At 41.0% G+C, this 22,660-nt stretch overlaps 3 protein-coding genes across 3 annotated transcripts; all 3 read left to right on the top strand.

The window, feature by feature from the left end:
* Nucleotides 1-6,477: 6,477 nt before the first annotated feature.
* On the top strand, nt 6,478-9,714 carry K441DRAFT_620623 (HET-domain-containing protein; the record flags this gene model as incomplete). Its single annotated transcript, XM_067645938.1, has 2 exons — nt 6,478-7,548; nt 7,597-9,714. Coding segments are annotated over exons 1-2 (3,084 nt in total), but the record flags the coding sequence as incomplete, so codon positions are not given.
* A 23-nt stretch (nt 9,715-9,737) lies between these two features.
* K441DRAFT_428670 (ankyrin) lies at nt 9,738-9,950 on the top strand (the record flags this gene model as incomplete). Its single annotated transcript, XM_067641611.1, has 1 exon — nt 9,738-9,950. A coding segment is annotated over one exon (213 nt), but the record flags the coding sequence as incomplete, so codon positions are not given.
* Nucleotides 9,951-10,305: 355 nt separating this feature from the next.
* K441DRAFT_426772 (ankyrin) lies at nt 10,306-10,551 on the top strand (the record flags this gene model as incomplete). The annotated part of the gene is made up of 1 exon (XM_067641586.1): nt 10,306-10,551. A coding segment is annotated over one exon (246 nt), but the record flags the coding sequence as incomplete, so codon positions are not given.
* Between the last annotated feature and the right edge of the window lie 12,109 nt (nt 10,552-22,660).

The following is a 22,660-nucleotide window of genomic DNA, read 5'->3' as shown; positions in this document are numbered from 1 at the left end:
TATTTAGTTGTGCTTATAAGGACTAAATAGCTTTTTAGAGTTTAGTATTTTACTTTTTAAGGCTTTACTGTTCTAATTTAATGTCTACTAGTTTATTTCTAATACTCTTAATAATACTATTCTGGCTTATAATAATATTGCTCTGCTATAATATAGTTTCTTTAAGGCCTTTAATAAGTTAATAGAATTCGTTATAGTTAATATCTCCTCCTTTATATTTGGGTAAGGTAAAGACTCTTACTATAGGGAATAGAGGCAGTATATACTGCGTAGCTTATATTCCGGTTTATAGTGCGGTCTACTATTTAAACTGTATTAATCTTTAAGCGGCTTATATCCTTAGCAACTGCTAGGCCTCTTACACCTTCGCGCTCGGTTTCCTTATACGTCTTAGTAGAGCTACTAGCGGGTCCGGAGGTGGTGTTACTAATACGCGTTTAGGGGTTAAGGCAGCCATTAGGGCTTTGGGGCTTCGTTCGGTGGGCCGCAGGGGCCGCCTTATAGCGGGAACTAGCTAAACAAAAGACTAGGATTCGATTAAAAGAATATCCAAGATAAATATCCTCCTCTTTCCGTATTTCTTTTCCTCTAGTAGCCATATCGTGCCATAAAAACGTATATATATATATATATATATATTCTATTATAGCCATATACTATCTAGGGTATAGGCCATTACAGAGCGCTAACTAAATACTTCCTACTATTAATATGCATGCTCTAGTTCAGAAGCCAACTATAAGAACTATATATCTATTACCTAACACTATGCTTAACTAAGGAAAAAATAAAGGAAAGTAATATGTTACTATTAGGAGAAAGTCGGAGTTTAGAGGCGAGCCCAGGTAAGTAGTTTTTAACGCCTCATATTTGCAGGGCTATTCCAGCGTTGTGCACTTCTTAATCGGCGACGCACCAGTGGAGGCACGTGTAGAGGAGGCTCGCGGTATATTCGGTTAGATAATTAGAAGAGGGATTCTTAAAAGTCTTCGCTTATTAATGTTAGCTTCTATACTCTCTGTATCTTATACACTTAAGTATAAACGTCCAGTCTCTTTTGCAAATTTAATTATAGCTTTAACTACGCTAATATCTGGCTTCCAGCGCTTAATTGGGCCGTTAATATTCCTGCCTCCTTCTTGTCTGCGTAAGTAGCCTCCTAATATATATAATAGATCCCCAAATTAATCTCTATACTACTCTCTTAGTTTAAACCTCTGCTATGTCCACCTCCTATAAGAGAAGAGGAAGTGCTATATTAATTCTATAAGCCCGTAGTCGTATAACGCCGTCTCTAATGCATTAATTTTGTAGAGATATTCTTTTAGAAATAACTTACCGGTCTATAGCTATGTAAGGATAACAGCTTCTAAGCTAATTAGCTGCTAGTATAATCCTACAGCCTTTCTAAGGTGGAGTGCTGCGTTAATTTTCCTTATAAACTTGCCTATATTAGATCTTCCTAATAGAAGCGGTTCTATTATTATCTTAGCTTTTTTTAAGGCTTACGTTACAAGGTACCATAGGAGGCCGTCTCTCTGTAGTGGCTCCTCGCTCTCTAGTCTTGTTGCTGCTTTAGTAAGCTTATTAGCCTTCTTATTTCCCACAAACCCTAAGTGGCCTAGAATCTAGTATAGCGTGACATTATTTAGCTAAAGCTTCTTTAAGATCTCTGTAACTACTTCCTAGCAGGCTCTAGCCCTCTAGCTTTATACTAACAGCAACGCTAATTGCGAGTCGGAGAATATTCTTATACTAGAAGCAGGTATTGGAAAACCTACTTAGTTAATAGCCGTACATGTAGGGTTCTACGGCTAGTTAGCTGCTTCGCTGATTGCTAGAAGCTCTATAAGGTAAGCGTCGGCTTAATTGGAGCTCGCCACCGTTTTCAAGAGCGTTACTTTAGATGGCGTAGTATATATACCAACTCCTACCCTACCATTACGTACCGATGTATTAACGTATATATTAACCTGCCCTAGCTTATAGTCTTCAATAACAGCTTAAGTATGCTCTTCGTCCTTATATATTACCATATTAGGCTTAGCTACCCACGGCGGGCATATATACGGTTTAACCTCTAGCACCCTATTTACCTAAACATCCTCGTATATCTCTACTATCCTCTAAAGCGGCGATTGGTGCCGTTTATAGAGCCTCTGTCTTTAAATCATCTAATAAGGGTGTGATTTGCCTAGTTTATGGATTAACACCTAGAACGCGATAGCCTGGTTACGCAGCCTTTGCTTAAAAGGGAGTAAGCCGGCTTCTACCTCCGCTATTAGCAGAGCGACGGTGCGGAACCCCCTAATAATAGCTTATGCCGTAATTCTCTGCGCCTACTAGAGGAGCTATATTAATTCTTATATTGCAAGCGGGTACTATATTAGCGACGCGTAGTCTACTACTAGTAGGACTGAGCTCTTAGCTAGCTGCTTAACGCTCTTAAACTATAGTCCCTTTAATCTGCGCAACGCTAGCGCTACCTTAGTGGCCTTGCCTGCCTTATCCGCTAGGTATGCCTTAAACCATAGCTCCTTATTAAGAATTACCCTAAGGATTTTAACTTCCTATGTTAGGGGGATTCCTTTTCCTTTAAATTGGAGCGGCGTGGTGGCATCCCTGCCCGCTTCTTTATATCTAGTAAGATAGATAAATAATATTTTCTTTACTTTAAATTAAGCTCTACTGGTCCTCTCCTATTTCTTAAGTATTGGTATAATCTCGCCCTAGATAATCTGCGTGTTTTCCTCCGCTATAGGGCCTATAACCTATACTAAGTAGTTATTAATAAAGGCTATAAAGCTGCTATTTTTGGATGCGCTTTATATAAGATCCGCGTTAAAGAATAGAAAGAGTATTAGGGCTAGTACTAATCCCTACGGAAGACCTGCCTGCGGGAGCGCCTATACCTCTAATATATATCCATTAACTAGGATATAAGCTTAACGGTTTATATAGAAGTCCTATACCCATCGTATAATCGTCTAAGGTATCTAACGCTGCCGTAGTCTCCTGATTTCCGGCTCTATAGCCACATTATTATACGCACCCTTAATATTAAATGATACTAGAGATAGCGTCTTCTTTTCTCTCTATGCTCTAAATACGTCCTCGTAGAGATACGATAGCGCATATATTGTTAACCTTTGCTTTCTAGCTCCAAAGTATATCTTAGGTAGTAGGCTGTGTTCCTCCACTAGGTATACTATCCTCTCCGCTACTAGCGATTTAAGTACTTTTCCCAGCGTTAGGAGGAGGGAGATCGGCCTATAGTTGTTTGCTACCGTATAGTCCCCCCACTTTAGCTTCTGCAGCGGCACGATCTTTACTACCTTCTATTCCTATAGTACTTTCCCTGTCTTAAGTAATTTGGTAAAAAGAGTAGTAATCTTACCGCTTAGTACGGGCTATAACTCTCGCTATACCCTAGCTGGTAGGCCGTCCCTTCTAAGAGCTTTATCTGGGCTAGCCCTAAACACAGCTGCTTTAACCTTATATTTGGCGATAGGCTCCTACGGCAATTAGTTATAGCTAGCCATAGCGTCCTCCTCTTGTTCGCACGGTAGTGGGACCAGAAAGAATGCCTAGAGTAGTTCTCTTGCAATATTATGGTTCTCTATAATAACCTCTCCCTATCCTCTAGCCTTTTTAATTAGCGGTATTCTAGCGAACGCGGATATAGCCTGCGGATTAAGGTATTTCGACGCTTTTTATATATTGTTACTATTACCAAGGAATTCGTCTTAGTAGAGCTTCCTATATCGCCGAATAGTTCTATAAAAGAGCTTCTTCGCTCTTATTGCGATATTACGTAGTTTAGAGTCGTCCCTTTCTTGTTTCCGCATCGCACTATTCCTGTTTCTCTAGTATATATATAACTTCCTTAGCGTTATAAGGTCTTTATTCCACCATCTTTTTATATACGGTAATAGCTTAGCCCGCTGGCAGTGTGCTTTAAGGGCTTTATTAACCTACCTGTTAAGGCAGTTAACTATTTCATCCATATCTTTTATAGGGAATCCCATCTCTTTCTATTGCTCTACGTCTTTTTAAATTATATCCTAGTTCGCATTTTTAATAAGCAGCCTCTCCTAGCTCTCCTGCGTGTCTATATCGACCTAAAAGCTAGTATAAATGGCTCTATAGTTTAACCCGTACTTATATTCCTAGATAGCGCACTTTACTAGTTTACTTACTAGGCCCAGGGTTGCAAGTATAAGGTCAATTATTAATGTCCGCCCCGCGTCGCTCTTAAATATAAGTACTTCTACTAAAAGTAGGCTCTGGAGTAACCGGTCTGCTATAAAGTTAATAATTAGCGCGCTTTCTTCCTGCGTTAATGTAGTACTAATGTAACTTCCTCCCTATAGCGGATTATGCCGATTAAAGTCGCCTATAATTACCACCTCGGTGTGTAGGTCGCGCAATAGTTTACCCTAAATTAGACTATTAATTATCTCTAGCCTGCTAGAGAGCTCCTCTAGGTTCTCTTTCTTAGTTCTCCTTAAACATCTATCTGGAATATATACCAATATAATTATAAGTCTCCTTTAGCCGACGTGCGCCACTACTACCGTAATGTCTGCTAAATCTACCTGTAGCTATATAGCTGCTAGCTCTTTAGACGCCTAGATATATAACCTAACTAGGGGATACCGCTGCTGCCTGCCTATTAGGACAAACCTTATCCACTAGGGGTTTGAGCCAGCTAGCACCACTTCCCTATTTAAGAGAAAGCAGTAAGGCTCCTAGCCTAGAATAAAGTGGAAGTCCGCTAGCGCTTCATTGTTATATAGCGCATACTGCGCTTCCCTATACTTCTTTATATTCGCCTAGAGGATCCGGAGTTCTCTATTTATAACGCTATTATATAAGAATCCTATCCATTTCTTTCCTGTATGCTAGGTATTTACGGTATAAGGCTTAGTAAGGACCCTAATAGTTTACGTAGTGTAGATTAACCGTCTTACACTAGAGATGGCCTTCCTGCCTATACATTTCGCACATATTAGGTCGCATATAGTCTCTAGCCCTATATCTAAACCTTTTATATTTATAGCATGCTATAGGGGTGCGTTGTTCCTTAAATGGCGATATAATAATCGCACTTCCCCTAAATGACACGTTGTCTGACGTGAGCAGCTTCTCTACATCCTCTTTTGTTGCCACTTTAATAATTACCGACGCATGCTAGCCGCGCGGCCTTAGTTGTCCGAGCTATCTTATTATATATACCTCTACCCTATTCTCTACCCTAAAGCGCTCTATAACTAACTTACTTACTTTTCCGCTATTAATATTTATTGCTAAAGGTACTTTAACCTAGTCTGCCTTAACCGTATACCACTTAGGTCCGACAAGCCTCGCCCTAAGAATGTGCGGTTTAAGCCATTAGGCAGTCGTCTGCCTAAACACAGCTTCTTTATCTTTTTCTACCGAGAATCTAATAATACTTCTGCTGTCTCTTATTCACTATACGCGGAAGTCCTTAAGTATAGCTCCCGTAAGCCTGTCTACATCCTTTATACCTTATATAATGGTTTGCTTTACTACTTTAGTAGTAACTACCTTCTCTATTATCTCCTTACCCGCTTAGCTAACGTCTATTACTAGCTGCCAATTAGGTTCTTTAGAGTTCCTAGCGTTTGTCGTTTATGGCTAAGTTACCTTTACCCCTACTATGCCTCTACTAGCCGCTATTAACGCCTATAATTGTGTTGGAGCTAAGGGAGTGTTTAGTTGCGCTTGTAAGGACCAAATAGCCTTTTAGAGTTCGGCGTTTTACTTTTTAAGGCTTCGCTGTTCCGATTTAATGTCTACTAGGTCGTTTCTAATACTCTTAATAATGCTATTCTGGTTTATAATGATGTTGCTCTACTATACTATAGTTTCTTTAAGGCTTTTAATAAGTCGATAAAATTCGTCACGATTAATACCTCCTCCTTTATATTCGGGTAAGGCAGAGGCTCTTGCTATAGGAAATAGGGGCAGTATATGCTGTGTAGCTTATAGTCCGGTTTGTGGTGCGGTTGTCTACTATTCAAACTATACTAATCTTTGGGATCGTGTCCTCAGCGACTGCTGGGCCTCTTACACCTTCGCGCTCGGTTTCTTTGCACGTCTTAGTGGAGCTGCTAGCGGTTCCAGAGGTGGTGTTGCTAATACGCGTTCAGGGGTCAATGCAGCCATCGGGGCTCCGGGGCTTCGTTCGGTGGGCCGCAGGGGCCGCCTTGCAGCGGGAACTAGCTAAACGAAAAACCAGGATTCGATTAAAAGAATGTCCGAGATGAATATCCTCCTCTTTCAGTATATCTCGACAAGGGTGTGGCCGGTCGTGCCACGAAAACAACCCTGTGGCCGGAGCGGGTCGGCCGTCCTCCCTGCTAGCGCAAGCAAATTGTGCAGGCTTTTTAGGGTGGCGCCTAAAAGCCTGAACCTGCCCCTCATCCCCTCAACTATTCTACCGCGTCTACCAACTAACATACTTGTAGTTCTTCGGTTGCTTAACGCGGGATGTTATACCAACGTCTATCTTGACTATTTCCTTACCCGAAGCTTTCCGACGATATTATCGAAGGATGCGTCTTTTGGAACATAAAGATAATAGAGACTTTAGCCTGATCGAGTTCGTTGGCCATACAACCCCACAGTATGCTATCCTTTCGCATACTTGGGGGGCGGAAGGCGAAGAGGTTACCTTTAAAGACCTAGTGGAGGGTACAGGCAAGAGCAAAGCTGGCTGCGCGAAGATCCATTTCTGCGCAAAACAAGCTGCTAAGGACGGTCTGCGATACTTCTGGGTTGACACTTGCTGCATCGACAAATCAAGCAGCATGGAGCTTTCAGAGGCTATCAACTCTATGTTTCGCTGGTACCATAATGCGGCTAAATGCTATGTATATCTATCCGATGTTTCGATCGATGGCTCTGTCGAAAGCAACCTGTCCTCTCAGCAGAGATGGAAACCAGCATTCAAGAAAAGCAGATGGTTTACTCGGGGCTGGACGCTCCAAGAGCTTATTGCTCCAACATCTATCGAATTTTTTTCTATGGAGGGCGAACGACTTAGTGATAAAATTTCACTAGCGCAAGAAATTCACGAGATAACAGGAATCTCCGTTCAAGCTCTTCAAGGAAACCCTTTGTCTCGGTTTAGCGTTAAGGAGCGAATGTCATGGGCAGCAAGACGCGAGACAAAACGCGAAGAAGACGCGGCATACTCTCTACTAGGTATTTTCGACATCCATATGCCGCTTATATATGGAGAGGGACGGAAAAAGGCGTTAATTCGACTTCAGAAGGAGATCAAAGAGTCTTCAAAGGATGAATCGCCTGCTTTAGCACCGGCGCTCTCCGCGAAACGACCAAAGCGAAAACATAAACCGTCCTCGACCGTGTCATTTAGCCGAAACCCTAACTCTGTGGATCGCACCGACGTCTTAGCTTGGATCCGTGAGGGGTGCACGGGACCAGTGACTCGCACGACCATCTACTTTGAATCTCGCCTATCGCAGCGACAAAATAGGTTAGCCGGCGATTTCCATGGTACGTTATCTCCCCAATAGCGCAAATGTGGCTCACTTATATTGGTAGAAGAGCAAATCCAGAATCGGAGTAGATCTGCGTGGCTTGAAGAGGATGTTCAACAACTTGTACTTGAAGATATAAAACGTAGGGCGCAGCAGCAAGCACGAGAAGCGATCAATGACTGGCTTGACGTCACAAATTTTGACGAACGATATAATGTCAGCCAGTATTATGACAAGCAACTCTCATCACGCCTCGAGGGAACTTGTGAATGGATTCATTCGCATCCAGCATACCGTGCATGGGTATCAGATAACTCTTCTAATGAAACGGCTAGACTACTCTGGATTTGTGCGCCCGCCGGATACGGCAAAACGATACTCGGCGCAAGATTGGTTGAACATTTCAGATGCATGCAACTGTCTCTTGTCGCCCATTTCTTTGCCTCCCCCCATGCTCAATCTGATGGTGAGCCAACTTCTATCATTAGATCCTGGATCGCACAAATAGCACAGCTCGATTCTAACGTTCTGGAATTAATCCGAGGGCATTCCGAGGCTCAGGGGCCCAAAACCAGGCGTAGAGCGTCAGAATCCGATATTTGGTCTATCTTTGGATCCATAGTCTCTCAAACCCGTGATTACACCTTTGTACTTGACGGATTTGATGAGTATGATCGACTGGACGGTGTTCGAACCAAATTCCTCCAGAGGCTAAAGAAAGCAATTGAGCGAACTGCCACAAGACTTCTCATTTTGAGTAGAGATGAAACGGACATAAAGGCCGAGTTATCGCCACAGATTGTAGAGCATGCGGGACTAGTTATCCTTCAATGTAAAGTCTCCAAGGAAGATGTTCGACACGACATATCGCTTTTCTCTAAAAGTATAGTTGATAAGAAACTACCCAAAAAGGATAACCACTTTAGACAGAATCTCGCGGAACAGCTTACCGAAAAGTGCGAGGGAATGTTCTTGTGGGTTAAACTACAACAAGATCAATTACGGGGTGGAAAAAATCCAAAACAACTACAGAATATTGTCAAGAACATGCCACTTGGACTCACTAAAACCTATGAACGGAACTGGAATATTATCCAGCGCCATTCTCCTGAGGAACAAAACCGTGCCCTGGCCATACTAAGATGGACGACATTCGCCTTACGGCCTCTAACCGTATCTGAGATCACCGAGGCTCTTGTTGTTGAGCCCAACAACGACGCCAGTCTATGCTTTGACGAGTTGCCTGACACTATCGATGACGAATATATCGACGGCGAGATCATCGACATCTGCGGGTCTCTTGTAGAAACCAGAACTGAGAAGCCCGGTGATGGAGCCGGTTCCAGAACCATCCATCTAATTCATCCATCAGTTAGAGAGTTTCTTCTCTCCGTCCTACTACAGAACCCGGACGATTTAGCTAAAAGCTCTTCGAATTCTGATCAAGTCCCTAGTCAGGCTGAAAATCATAATTATATTGCAACGATTTGTCTTGGCTACTTAAATTACGACGACATCTGGCAGTGCTCAGAAATGCAAGAGGACCGTGAACGTAGACATCCCTTCCTTCATTATACTGCAAGATATTGGAATTCACATGTGACTTTAGCGGGTAAAGAAGATGCCAAGGTGACCAGCTTGGCAAATAAATTCTTTTGGCCCGAAAATAAGAACTTTCATCAGTGGAGAAAGTACATTGAGTCCTGTGAAGTAACAGCAGATGAAATCCAGGAAAAGGAATCGGCCGCTGCTTCACAGTTATACTATGCCGCTTTATTCAACCTTACTCCGAGCATGAAATGGATTTGGGAAGAAGGTGTAGCTCAATTAAACGTGGTAGGAGGTAAATATGGTACCCCTTTGCAAGCAGCTTCTTTTAAAGGTCATGAGGGGGCGTTTAACCTGTTGATAGGTTGGGGTGCAGACCCTAACATCGAAGGAGGTAAATTTGGCTTTCCAATTAACGCTGCTATAGCTGGAGGAAGGAAGAGTATGGTGGAAGTTCTTCTCAGTAGGGACACGAACCTTACACTTCAAGACTCCATGGGGCGGACGCCCCTATACACAGCCGCCAATCATGGTCACCACGAAATTGTTGACATGCTGATCAAAGCTGGAGCGGAGCTGAAAACAAAGAGCAGATACGGATGGACGCCATTAAACGCAGCATCACACAGCGGCCATCTTGAAGTGGTCAAGCTGCTTCTTAAGAATGGAGCCGATGTGACGGTGGCCAACGATGGCGGATGGACGCCATTAAAATCGGCATCAAGCAGCGGCCATCTTGAAGTAGTTAAGCTACTTCTTAAGAATGGAGCCGATGTAACGGTAGCCGACAATAGCGGATGGACGCCATTGAACTCTGCATCAATTAGCGGCCATCTTGAAGTAGTTAAGCTACTTCTTGAGAATGGAGCCGATGTGGCGGTGGCCAGTAATGACGGATGGATGCCATTGAGCTCAGCATCAAGCAGCGGCCATCTTGAAGTAGTTAAGCTACTTCTTAAGAATGGAGCCGATGTGACGGTGGCCAACAATAACGGATGGACGCCATTGGGCTCTACATCAATTAGCGGCCATCTTGAAGTAGTTAAGCTACTTCTTGAGAATGGAGCGATGTGGCGGGGGCCAGCAATAACGGACGGACGCCATTGAACTCAGCATCAAGCAGCGGCCATATTGAAGTAGTTAAGCTACTTCTCAAGAATGGAGCCGATGTGACGGTGGCGACAATTACGGATGGACGCCATTGAACTCTGCATCAATTAGCGGCCATCTTGAAGTAGTTAAGCTACTTCTTGAGAATGGAGCCGATGTGGCGGTGGCCAGTAATGACGGATGGACGCCATTGAACTCAGCATCAAGCAGCGGCCATCTTGAAGTAGTTAAGCTACTTCTCAAGAATGGAGCCGATGTGAACTGCTTAGGTGGGCCTCATGGATCGTTTTTGAACACCCTTGCCTTTATGGGTTTTACCGAGTTATTACGCTTAGCGTACGAGCAATATTATGCAAGCCGACAACTCCAAGACTCTCATGGAAGAACTACTCTTCACCTTGCTGCAAGAGGAGGACATCTTGATACATTTAATTATCTCCTTAATTTAGGACTTAATCCTGCAGCCAAAGATAGAAGAGGGGCTAGCATATTTCATTATGCTTCTTCCGGAGGCTCAGTAGAGCTTCTCAGAAGCATTATTAACCGAGATCTTATACCTCCTTCGCACGACAAACAATGGAGTCCTCTGCATTGGGCTTGCAGAACGGGCAATCGCGATGTTATTGAGTTATTGACTAAGGAAGGCGTCCACAGCGTGTGCATGACTACTCTGCAACCTAATAGGAGTTGGTCTCCCTTGTCTATAGCTCTCTTTCATGGAAATGGGAAGATGGTAGAACAGTTGCCTGCGTCCTTCAGATCTCTGCTAAATCCAGGCGATGAGACTTATAGAGAAAGCCACGGAGATGTGGTATCCTTAAGCGGCAGCCGTTATGGTAGTTATTGGTGCAATGGCTGTTACCATGTGAGTTATTATATAGCTAGAAGCGGTTGAAAATACTCATTCTGACTAGGACATTTACGGGCCACGATTCCACTGTCGCACTTGTCTAGACCTTGACTATTGTTTTATGTGTAAACCCTTTTTCGACCACTTACATTCGAGCCACTTGTGGGACTATACTGAGTCTTACATCGAGTCTCCCCCGCAGGACCATATAAATACTTAGAAATGCGTCTCAATTGTCAGCCTCGATAAGTGGAGTTCGGGGAGTGGTAGCCCTCTAGACTGAGCAGCATGGGTAAGCTGACGTCAACGTCCCGGATTGAAGGGTGGTGGAAGGAGGCGGAATAGCTGGAAATACAAGTGATAGTGACGAGAAGAGGGTGCTTGGGGAGGAGCAGTGAACTCAGGGATCAGAGTCTGATCCGACTAATCGAAGCGACGTATTTGGAGTAAAATACTTTGTCAATCCACTAATGGCTCGAAGCCAGCGCAGCGAGTATTTTGAGTACAGTTTTCGCACTTTTCCCTAGCTCTCCCCTAGACTCTCTAGCAGTTGGGATGGCCTGGGAAACGGGCCCATTTTGAGTGCAATTCTCGCCCGTTTCCCTAGCCACCCCAGAGATCGCTGGCAGTCGAGAGAGACTGGGAAAGGGACCCATTTTGGTACTATTTAGGCCCTTTTCCCCAGCTACCCAGCACCGCAGAGCGCCCAGATTGCGGGGACCCCCTTTTGATGTTCCAGAGGAACATCAGTCTTAGCAATTCACGTAACATTAAATTTATTTCAGCTAATTAGAAGCTAGGAGTTTTAGCCAATCAATTTTCCTGCTTTCTCACACATTTTGCAGGAAGTATGCCATGCTCATATGCTCGCAAGCTCACAGCGCAATCATGCTGTAAGGGATATTATTGCAGTCACCTCGGGTTGCCCTCAGGACTTATCTCATAAATCAGACCCTCGGGGGACCGTTGGTACGTGCACTACGCGCACGGGGGGGCATACTGCTCCTTATTAACCCAATGAATTCTCCCCCGAGAGTCTGAGAGCTTATGGGCCTCGTTTTGGTGGTAACGGAGCGTCAAAATGCACCAAAAATCACCTTTTTCACTGCCGTATCTCAACCATTTTATAACGTCTAGTTATTATAAAAATACTACGAGGTAGAAGCTATTTAGCTTCTCTATCTATTATATCAAAAAATAACGTTGTAGCTATATTATATAAAATATTGGATATAGGCAATCGGTCGCATTTAATCAAACTTAATGGTCAGTATTTTGTCGCAATTTTGTCGCAATCTTACCTCGCTGCCATACCTTACGTACTTCTCTACGTCTAATTATTACCAAAATACTACGAGCTAAAAGCTCTTTATCTTCTCTATCGCCTCCATATTGTGGCAATATTGTAGCTCTATTTTACGAGAAGTTGGATATAGGTAGTTGGTCGCTTTTGGCCAAAATCTACGAAGATTCCGTTGAAAATCTAACTTACGTTTTACGACGATGTATCTTGCCCCCTAGTATTCTTAGTAGGGGGTTATAATCTATAAATATATATAGATACGATTACCTAAAGAATCTATTGCATTAATAAAATATATAATAACTCTTGTAGTTAGGACGTTGCTCATAGAAATACACAAAATTTGATTTTTAAAACATCCACTTCTCACCAAAGTGAGGCCCATAACTCGGGGGAGCAGTATGCCCGCCCGTGCGCGTAGTGCACGTACCAACGATCCCCCGAGGGTCTGATTTATGAGATAACTCAAGACAACCCCCGGATGGTCGCCGGGCACGTGCCTGTAGTATATAGTCTCCACGATCCCAGAGGCCTTACCTCCTCAAGGATTCGTCTCCTATTCCACAATCGTGCCTTATAGCCCCCTGTCTACAAAGTCCCCTTACATTTAAATCCTTCCTACTCTATTTAGAAGGGCAGCTAGCTTAAGAACTAGATTGTTTATATCTTTTATTTACACCTACTATCCTCTTTTAAAAAACTTCGCGATAACCTAAATAAAAACTCTATAGATACCTTATAGAAAGCCATCGCATTAAGGTAAAAAGTTCCCTTTAATAGCGAGAGATTGCGATAATATAAACCTTTAGGTAAGACGGCTGAATAAGCCTTAATACCTAGATGCATTAGGAACTTAAAGACTCTTATATACCTATAGTCACCGCTAAAAAAAACATAGACACCCTCTATAATAGTTATAACGCTACTAAAAAGCAACTAAAACCCCTCTAGCCCTACCTAGGCTAATTAGAAGATTAAACACTAAAGGTAACTCTAAGATATTTTCTTAAGCTAGAAATGCTAGAGAAATATACTAATATATTTAACTAGAAACTTAACCAGAACCCTTTTAAAAGACTACTAGCCTATAGTTAGTATATTAGTAGTATATAAACTGCTTATAAGCTAAACAGGCTTACCCTTTTAGGTAATTTAATTTAAATACTAACTTAAGACCTAAGGCTTATTAGAAAACCTATATTAGTTACTAGTGCTAATATTACCTCTATAGTAGGAGCTTTTCTAAGCCTAAGTTTAGAAGGTTAGAAGCCCTATACTAATCTCCTTTAAGATAGATATTAGAAAGCTATTATAAGGCTCTTAAAATCTATATAGAAGAAAGCTATTAACAAATATATTAAAACCCTTTAAAGGTAAATCTAAATCTAGTAGGGTTTAATCTAGGCTAAATAAATTCTTTTATAACCTAGCTAAGGCTAAGGGCTTTTTAGAAGCTACCTAATATCTACCTAAGGGGGTATAGAAGACTTAGAGAGGCATCTATATAATAAATATAAAAAAGGATATAGACTAACTGGCTAAAGCCTTTAGGAGTTTAGAACCCCGTTATAAACTTATCGCCTAATATTTAAATAATTAGGTTTGTAAGGTAAATAACTTCTTTAAGATGCTAATAATATAAGATAATGTACTTTATAAGCGAGCCGGTAAACAAGCAAGCTAATTAGTTTGCTAAGACTACACTAAATATATCGAACTATGTAATAAACTATTCCACCTCACTATAATCTACCTCCGATTCCTCATTGCTACTAGATTCTATAGTAGATTCTTTAACATTTTGGCACGTTTAAGCGTTATGCCTAGTTCCACCATAGTTCCTATAGCGCCTTTAAGTTGGCTTGACTCTATCTGCCCTAGCCTTACCCCGACTCTTCTTACTACTAGAGGTAGTAGTAAGAGAGTCCTTAGCAACTAGCTACGATCCAGTCTTATAGGTAAGGACTCCTCCTTTCTAAAGACGCTTTCTTTTACACTATTTCCGTCGAACTACGGCCTTGTTAGCTACTTTAAGCTTAGTAATTTAATCGCACTATAATACCATCTAATAAGCCATTAAAAGGGTGCCCTTAATAAGCTAATTAAACCCTTCCTTTAAGGAAGATGGAGAGCTACCTAGCTTATCGCTAATTAGCTTTAATTATAACCCGAATTTAAGGTGGTTACTAAGGGTTTTTAACTGCCATAGGGTATCTTATACGGTAGGGGGTGTAGGTATATATAATCAAACGTTAAGCTTTAATATTACCGCATCTGGGTTAAATAAAACTAGGCTAGCGCCTTAAAAGCTTCCTTAGATATTACTTTTAGTAATTAACGCGTTAAACGCGTCCTGGAAAGCTAGTAAGAACTCTATTTTAGTAATATAGTTAATATAGTTATATATTAGCTTCTTAACTTAGCGCCTATACGCTATCTTTAAAGGCAAAAAAACCTATATTTAGTGGCTGTAGGATATATAACAAATATGGCGGTATATATAAAGTAATTATCTTATTCTCCTTACAGTATTTAGTAAATTCCAGCGAGTTATAGCTCTTATGGCCATTAATAATTAGTAGACGATACGCGCCAAAAGTATGCTCTTTTATATGCCTGTTAAAGTGTTTTAACTATTAAAGACCGAGCTTATTAGTTATCTAGCCGTTTTTAGAGACCCTAAATGCCTATTAGGGTAGTATATCGACTTCCTAGTACCAGCTAGAGAGGTATGTTTTGCCTTTATAGATAATAAAGGGTAGAAGCGCGTACCCTAACGCGCCAATACCCTAAATTACCGTAACCCACTTACGATTACCTAGTTGTATAATCTTTGGCCAATGCCGTTTCTTAAAACCTATAATAACTTTCTGCTGGCTTATTATCCCTATCTAGAAGCCAGATTCGTTAAAGTTGTATATATCTTTGTCCTAGATACTGTATTTAGCCTTTATATTATATATAAGGCTAAATCAGGCTTATATAATTGCTAGTTCCTCTTATTTATAACGCTAATAATCTAACTTCCAATTAAACTTCATTTAAAGCTCAGGAGAGCGCTTAACGAAGTTATTTAGCCAGTTTATACCCACTAGGTCCCAACCCCTCTTAGCTAATAGTTTATTGGCCATTTCTTAAACAGCATTAAGCGGAGGGGCAAACCCTTTTAAATCCAGCTTAAGTATCTACTGTATAATCGGGGCCTCCTTAGTTACCGTAAGCTTTATCAAATTGGGCTTAATATTGCGTCTCAACGCGGTTCCGGCGCGTTGTTCTTGTAGAGTTAAGAAATAAACATTAAAGATACGTGCAGCGTTTCGGAGGCCGTAAATCTAATCTTTTTTAAGAGCCTAGATAGCAAGCTATATTCGAGCTTCTTTAGGAATTAATTATATATTAAGTTGTTAAGCTACCTTGCGTTACTAAAGAAGAGTAGGTAGTCTTGGCAAACCAACTAGATCGCTTATTTAACCGGCTCGCTTATAAAGTACGTTAATACTAAAGAATATATATAGTAGATTATTAGTAAGATTAAAGACCAATTACTAAACCAAATTATACTTAATTAACTTAATAAGGAGTAAATTACTGTCACAGTGCTGCAATGAAGTAGACTAAATAACTACGTTATGGTATAAAGAGGGGAAGAAGGTGGAAAGGGGGTATTGTATATAAATAGTAGGGCCGGCCGCTAAGTCGCTAGTAGTAGGCCAGCCAACAGTAGGGAATAGTACGAGACAGTATAAAACAGTATGCGTCAGGTCAGTGCCGTAACAGTACTCCTCTCCCCTAGATGGTTTAGTCCCTAAACTAAATAGATAACTTAAAAATAGGCAGTGTACGGGGTTGTCTATTTTCTACCGCAAAGATATTAGTTCCGCTTACCGCCCTTAACTAAGCTAATAGCGATTTTCCATGCCCGGCATAGAAAATCCTGATTGGTTAGTTTAGTAAGTAAGGTCGGCAGAACTCCACACCGCCACCCAAATTGGTCCGTGTGGCGTTTCTTAGTAAGAATTTGGCCAATTAGATAACTTTAACCGCCGGTTAAAGTTCTATAACATCTTAACCACCACAAATTTTAATGCGGTGGTCGGCCGCAACCTTAGTATAACTTTTCCTTATCTTATGCCTAGTCTGGGGGTCCTAGCTTCTTAGGGTGTTACTTATAGAAGCGCTATATAGCTTATTCGCAACCCTTTAGGTCTTCCTCTAGCTGCTAGGTTATATCCTTATAATATTTCCATTTAATCTTATAAGTTAGGCCCTAGGGGTCTTTATCGTATACATTAAGGATTTTCTTAAACTCCCATTTGTCTTCTATATTGCCGTTATTATTTCTCTCTACTACTCATCCTTATATATTACAGCGCTCTATAGTATTAATATTTGCTTAGCTAGGGATCTCTTTAGCAGCCTAGAGGCGGACCTTAGATATATAAAAGGATTTATTTACTTAGATGTGGTCTGGGAGGTCTACTATAACTACCCCTTAGTATACTGCGAGTACGGGGTACGGGCCGTCCTATTTGTTATCCCATTTCTTCTTAGGTCTATTTGTCTTTATATTTTCTAAGCTAACTATAACTATGTTACCTTTATAAAATAACGCGCTCTTATCCCTACGGGTATTAGCATTGTCTTTATAGCGTTGCTGTGAAATCCAGGCTAGGGCCTTAAGCTATATTAATATCCGCTTAAAGCGGTTAGCCACAGAGTCTACGCGAAAGAACTCCTTCTTTACTTATACTAATAGTGTTAGTAAGCGGGGGCCAGCAGGCTTAATTCCAAGGCGAGGGTTAAAGCTATAATTTGCAAAAAATAGGGAGATGCCTATACTCTTATTGACTTAGTTATTTATAGTAAACTTGGTAAGCAGCAGGTAGTTAACCTAGTCGTCCTATATAAAGCTAACAAAAGTACAAAAGTATTTATTTACGGCGGCGTTAATAATTTCGGTTTAGCCGTCCGTTTCTAGGTACTAGGCTAAGCTTGGTCGCAAGGTTGTCTTAAGGCGTTTACTTAGTCGTCACTAAAAGTCGCTAACAAATTATATACCGCAATTGGAGATAATCATATTTAGTGCACCGTAGAGCTTATATACATTATTAATAAAGCTATTAACTAACTCCTTTATTAAGAGTCCTATTACTAGAACAAGGTGTCGCATTTTAGTTAAGCAGTCCACAATAACAAGGATATATTCATATGCCTTACCGTGGCGTTAGCATACTAGCAGCGTTATAATATAGTTAATTAAGATATCGGTCCACGGGCGAGCAGGTAATTTTAGTAGCTTTAGGAAACCGGGCGGGGCAGAATAGGGGGTCTTAGTGCGAAAGTATAGGGCACAGTCTTTAACGAAGGTAGCCGTAAACTAGGAGATTCCTAGCCACTAATATATTTAGTTTAAGAGGTCAAGAGTCTTAACCCGGCTAGGGTAACTAGCGGGGCCGCTGCTATAAGAGTAATAGGTAACTTCTAGGCGGAGGTCTAGGGCGTTAGGGATAAAAAGATATTAGCGGAAGTAGATCTGTCCGTTAACAATACTATATTCTAACTTATCGCAACAGAATAATTTCCTAATTTTCTTTGGCTAACGGCGAGCTTTCTAATTACGCAGAGCTGCTACTATATCTCTTACGAGTTTGTTCTCCTGGTATCTTAACTAAATTAACTTATCTAGTAACTTTTCGGCTATTTTAGGGTCTAGAGCGGCTATAAACTCCACATCGTTAGAGTTACGGGACTTATATAGTAATTCTTCTAAGATTATAGGGTTAACTTTCTAGGGTAGTATAACGACTTAGGCTTAGTGGCGGAGGCGTTTATTATTAGCGTCCTTAGGCCTTATTTCTAGTAGCCGGCTTAGGGCGTTAGGGAGCGTAGCTTTACTACTAGGTCTATATATAATTATAAAGTTAAACTATAAAAGGAACTCTGCCTACTAGACTTGGCGCTAGTTTAGCTGCTTAATAGTTATAAACGTCTATAGGTTTTTATAGTCGGTAATAATTTTAAACGGCTCCTTAGTCCCTTNNAGCTTAGGACGCTATTCCTCTAAAGCCTTAATAATAGCTAGGAGTTCTTTTTTATAGATCTTGTAGTTACATTCTAGCGCGGAGTACTTTATAGAGAAGAATGCGACTAGTTTTAATTTTCCGTTATTATTATACTGGGAAAGGACTCCGCTAAAAGCCTAATTTAATGCGTCTGTCTCTACCACTGTTTTCTTTATATAGTTATAGTATGCTAGTACTGGTGCTAAAGTAAAGGCTCCCTTAAGGGCCTTAAACAATTTGGCTTGTTCTAGTCCCTATAGCCATCCGATATCCTTCTTTAAAAGTTTTATTATAGGTATAGCGATAGCAGAGTAGCCTTAGATAAATTATTAGTAGAAGTTCGCGAAGCCAAGAAATTGTTATAGTTCTTTAATTAATATCGGGTCCTTCCATTCCTATAAGGCCTGTATCTTCTTAGGGTCCATAGTTATACTATTAGTCAAGATAATTAAGCTAAGGTATTTTGTTTTAGTAGAGTAGAACTTAGACTTATTAATATTAATTTAAAGTCCAGCATTACCAAGTCTTTAGATGACTTTATTTATATACTTAGTGTGCTTGGCGCGTGTTTTAGAAAAGACAAGGACGTTATTAAGGTAGGCAGTGCAGTAGTCGTTAAGGGCGTTATATAGAATATAGTTAATATAGTTTTAGAATATAGCGGGTGCGTTATAGAGGCTAAATAGTATAACTAGCATCTTATAGAGTCCGAACCGGGTAATAAATGCTATAAGCCACTTATAGCCCTCCGCAATCCGGATCCGGTTAAACGCAGCAATTATATTAAGTTTAGTAAAGTACTTAGCGCTATAAAGTGCGTCAAGTGTCTCACGGATTAGTGGCAGTGGGTATTAATTCTTAATAGTAACTGTGTTTAGGCCTTAGTAGTTATAGTAGATTTATATACCGCCGCCGGGCTTAGCAGCGAGGAGGAGTAGTACGGTAGCTGGTAAGGTCAATTCGCGGATAAAACCCTTATCTAGCATCTTATTAATCCACTTCTTTACATACCTAAGTTCAGCAGGTAAGAGTGGTCTATTTTTATAGTACGGGGCCTAGTTTCCGGGGGTAATCTTAATTTTATAGTCCTATGGTTGGTAAGGGGGCAGCTTATCTGCGTTCTTAGGAAGGAAGTGCTTAATATATTTACTAAACTCCTTTAGTAAACGTTATAGAATGTCTTCGCGGGTTAATCCTGGTTTGCCTTTTAGGAATTTTTTAATATTAGTATCGACTATCTTCCGACGTAAAAGCTTGGGTTTAGTTTTTAGATTTATTTTAAGGAAGTTATAGAAATAGGGGGGGAGCGCTTTATGGGCTTCCTTTATCGTATAGTCGCCTTTTACCAGCTAGCGGAAAGACCTTTTTAATAGGTTCGGTACTTCTATTAGGCCTATAGGTAGCTCTTTAAGTAGCTGTTAGTACTTATCTTATTTAACTAGTTCTACTAGCTCCGCTATATAGATCCTTATTATCTTTACGTCTTTTTATTTATAGAACTAGGTAAAATTAATAGCACAGGTGCATTTAATATCGTCTAGGTTAGGGCGTATCTGGCTCTCTAGTGCTATAGCTAGGCTAATACAGCTCGGTCGGCCTAGGGGGGCGGAAATAAGGCGGCGGCCCTATACGGTACGCGCGGGAGATAGGTATAAGGTTAGGCGTTACAGTAGCGCGGTTTCTATTATTTGGGTCTTAGTAGTTCTATAGCCAGTCCTTGCTATAACGTAAGCTATAATATGCGTATATAGCATATAGCTTAGTTCCGGGTATTAGGCTAGGCGGCTAGGGTTTAAATAGTGCCTAGGTTGGGGTTAGTTTCTTAGTAGTGGCGGCGCAAAGCGGACCTTCTTCCTTAGTCTCGGTAGGGCTAGCTAGCCCATCATTTTAGTCTTAAGTGCTAAGTTAGTCCAGTCTTCTACTGTCTTGTTTCTTTACAGCTATATAGGCTCCCCTTTATTAGGAATGTCTTCTACTATTAGGGCTTTATATATAGTCCTAGGCACTAGGCTTAGTAGTACTAAGTGTCCATATAGGGCGTCCCTATTAACGTCAGCTATCCCCTACGGGAGGTAGTGCCTAAAGCAGTAGTCTAAGTTAAAGCGGATCTTAAGTTTCCTAAAGCTAGGACGGGGCTCGTGCTTCTAAAGCCAGGGCATACCTAGAATAATTAGGGTAGCGGGTAAGAGTTTAGTAATAAAAAAGAGCATGGCTTTAGTATAGAGGCCGATTAATATTTAGGCAGTAAAGTAGTCCGTAATAAGCGAAGTTAGGATACTATCTGCGAGGCGCAGTGGCCTAGGTGCTAGTAGCTTCTTAGTTATAACGTTATACTTTCTTATAATAGACTCTGCGTTAGCAAATGCCATTATAGTACTACCGGAGTCTACTAGGCTTACTATATTAATATAAACTTAGGGGTATAGGTTACGTAATAAGGAGAGTTGGGTTTAAACAAGGATTAATTTCTTATTACTGTTTGCTAATCTAAGATTAAGTAGCAGTTTACTAATAGAAAGGACTAATTAATCTAGTAACAGGGACCTAATCTTCTTGTCTTCCTCCTTATATGGTTTAAACCCTTAGGCGTAACTTAGTCTAAGGGTTTACCTTTTAACAACTAGGGTACGGGGCTGTCTTAGCGGGGCGGTCTAGTGTCCGTCTGGCTGGTGGTGTTTATCTCTATTTCGGTCGGGGTATAGGAAGACAATACCTCGCTAATAACGTAGCCGTGTTTATATTCGCTAGCGCGAAGTCACTAATACTAGGCATTGTTAACGGGTTGGGCTCCTATATAGGGTATAGTTTAGAGTAACTAAGCCGTAAGGTTAAAGGGGGGGGGTCGTCTACCGCGGCTATAATAGGCTCCGCGGTTGCCGCGTCTATAATGGACTCTACAGTCGCCGCGTCCGCGGTTATTTATTCGCGTCGTTTAATAGGGTGGCATTAGGACTAGGTTTGCTATTTTAGCGGGGTTATAGGCATCCTTCTAGTGGCCAGGTAGGCCACAGGCAAGGCATAATCTATTATTAACGCGGCGCTTACGCTCCGTGTCTAAGATTCCATTAAGGTCTATAGGTTCTTTAGTTACTGCTAGGGTTAGGGTTAATATAGGGGCAGGGGCTTAGGCAGGTAGGCGGTGGTTAGCGTTCTTCTTAAGGTTAGCTCAGTATGCATAGTTCGCGAGGTTCTTAGTAAACACATTCATCTACTTACTCTAACCTGTATAGTCGCTATTGTTAATTTTATAGGCCAGTCTAAGTACCAGCTCTTCTATCTTTGGAGAGATAAACTTTTAGAGTAGGTCTACCTTCTATTCGTCTATCTTCTTAGCGCGGACCATTAGCTTATTAAGCTCTCCCTTTTAGGACTAGTAATTACGCTCGCCTTAGGGGAAATAGTTAAGCTTATTCTTTGCAATTTGGGTTATATTAAGGACCTTATAATAGGCAGTAAGGTCTTTAAGCATATCTTCCTTAGTAGGCCATTTCTATATAGATGTATTGTTTAGGTTCTTATATATAAGCTCTAGGCCCTACTTAATAAACTTATAGGCCTTATTCTCTAGTATGTCCGAGATATAAAGGATCTGGGACTAAACTGTGTTAAAGTAGTCCCAGTCCTGGTTAAAGACTCCCTTAATCTTAATATGCCAGGTTTTAAAATTAGCTTATCGTTCTAGCGGGGTGCCTTTTCCGCTAAATATTAGTGGGTCTTTAGATCTCTGTTTTTTCTGCTAGGTTACTACCGTTATTATAGGGGTTAATTATTTTAGAACGGTAATAGTCTCTGCCTGGGAGTTAATAGTTCCTGTTTAGGAAGCGATAAGGGCACTAAGGTTTTTGTTAGCTTTCTTATTAGCGGTGTTTGTGTTATATATACACTATAGTCCTACTTTAATATTGTTAAGGAACTCATTAGTATAGTTAACAAGGGTAAGGTAAGCTTTGCTAGGCTTAAAGGTCTTAGGGTATAGTAGGAAGCAGCGGATTATCTACGCGATATTAGGGTATATCTCTATAAATAGGTCTACAAAAACGTCGCGGGGGTTTTAGGTTTTAGCCATTTCGGCGTTATTAGTGTCGCCTATCTAGGCGCTAGGTAAAAACTAAGGATTATTCTAGGACTGTGCTAGGGACGTGTCGGTTTTAGTAGAGGCGCGTGTAGGTCGCGATTGCTCTGGGGCGGAGGTTAATTAGCTAGGGTACGGGGAATTAGTAATCGCGATAGGGCGCAAATTAAAGATACTATAAAC

This window comes from Cenococcum geophilum (assembly GCF_001692895.1).
Source record: "Cenococcum geophilum 1.58 unplaced genomic scaffold K441scaffold_64, whole genome shotgun sequence".
NCBI lineage: Eukaryota > Fungi > Ascomycota > Dothideomycetes > Gloniales > Gloniaceae > Cenococcum > Cenococcum geophilum.
The sequence above is the reverse complement of the archived record's forward strand: the minus strand, read 5'-3'. Positions and strand labels throughout refer to the sequence as shown.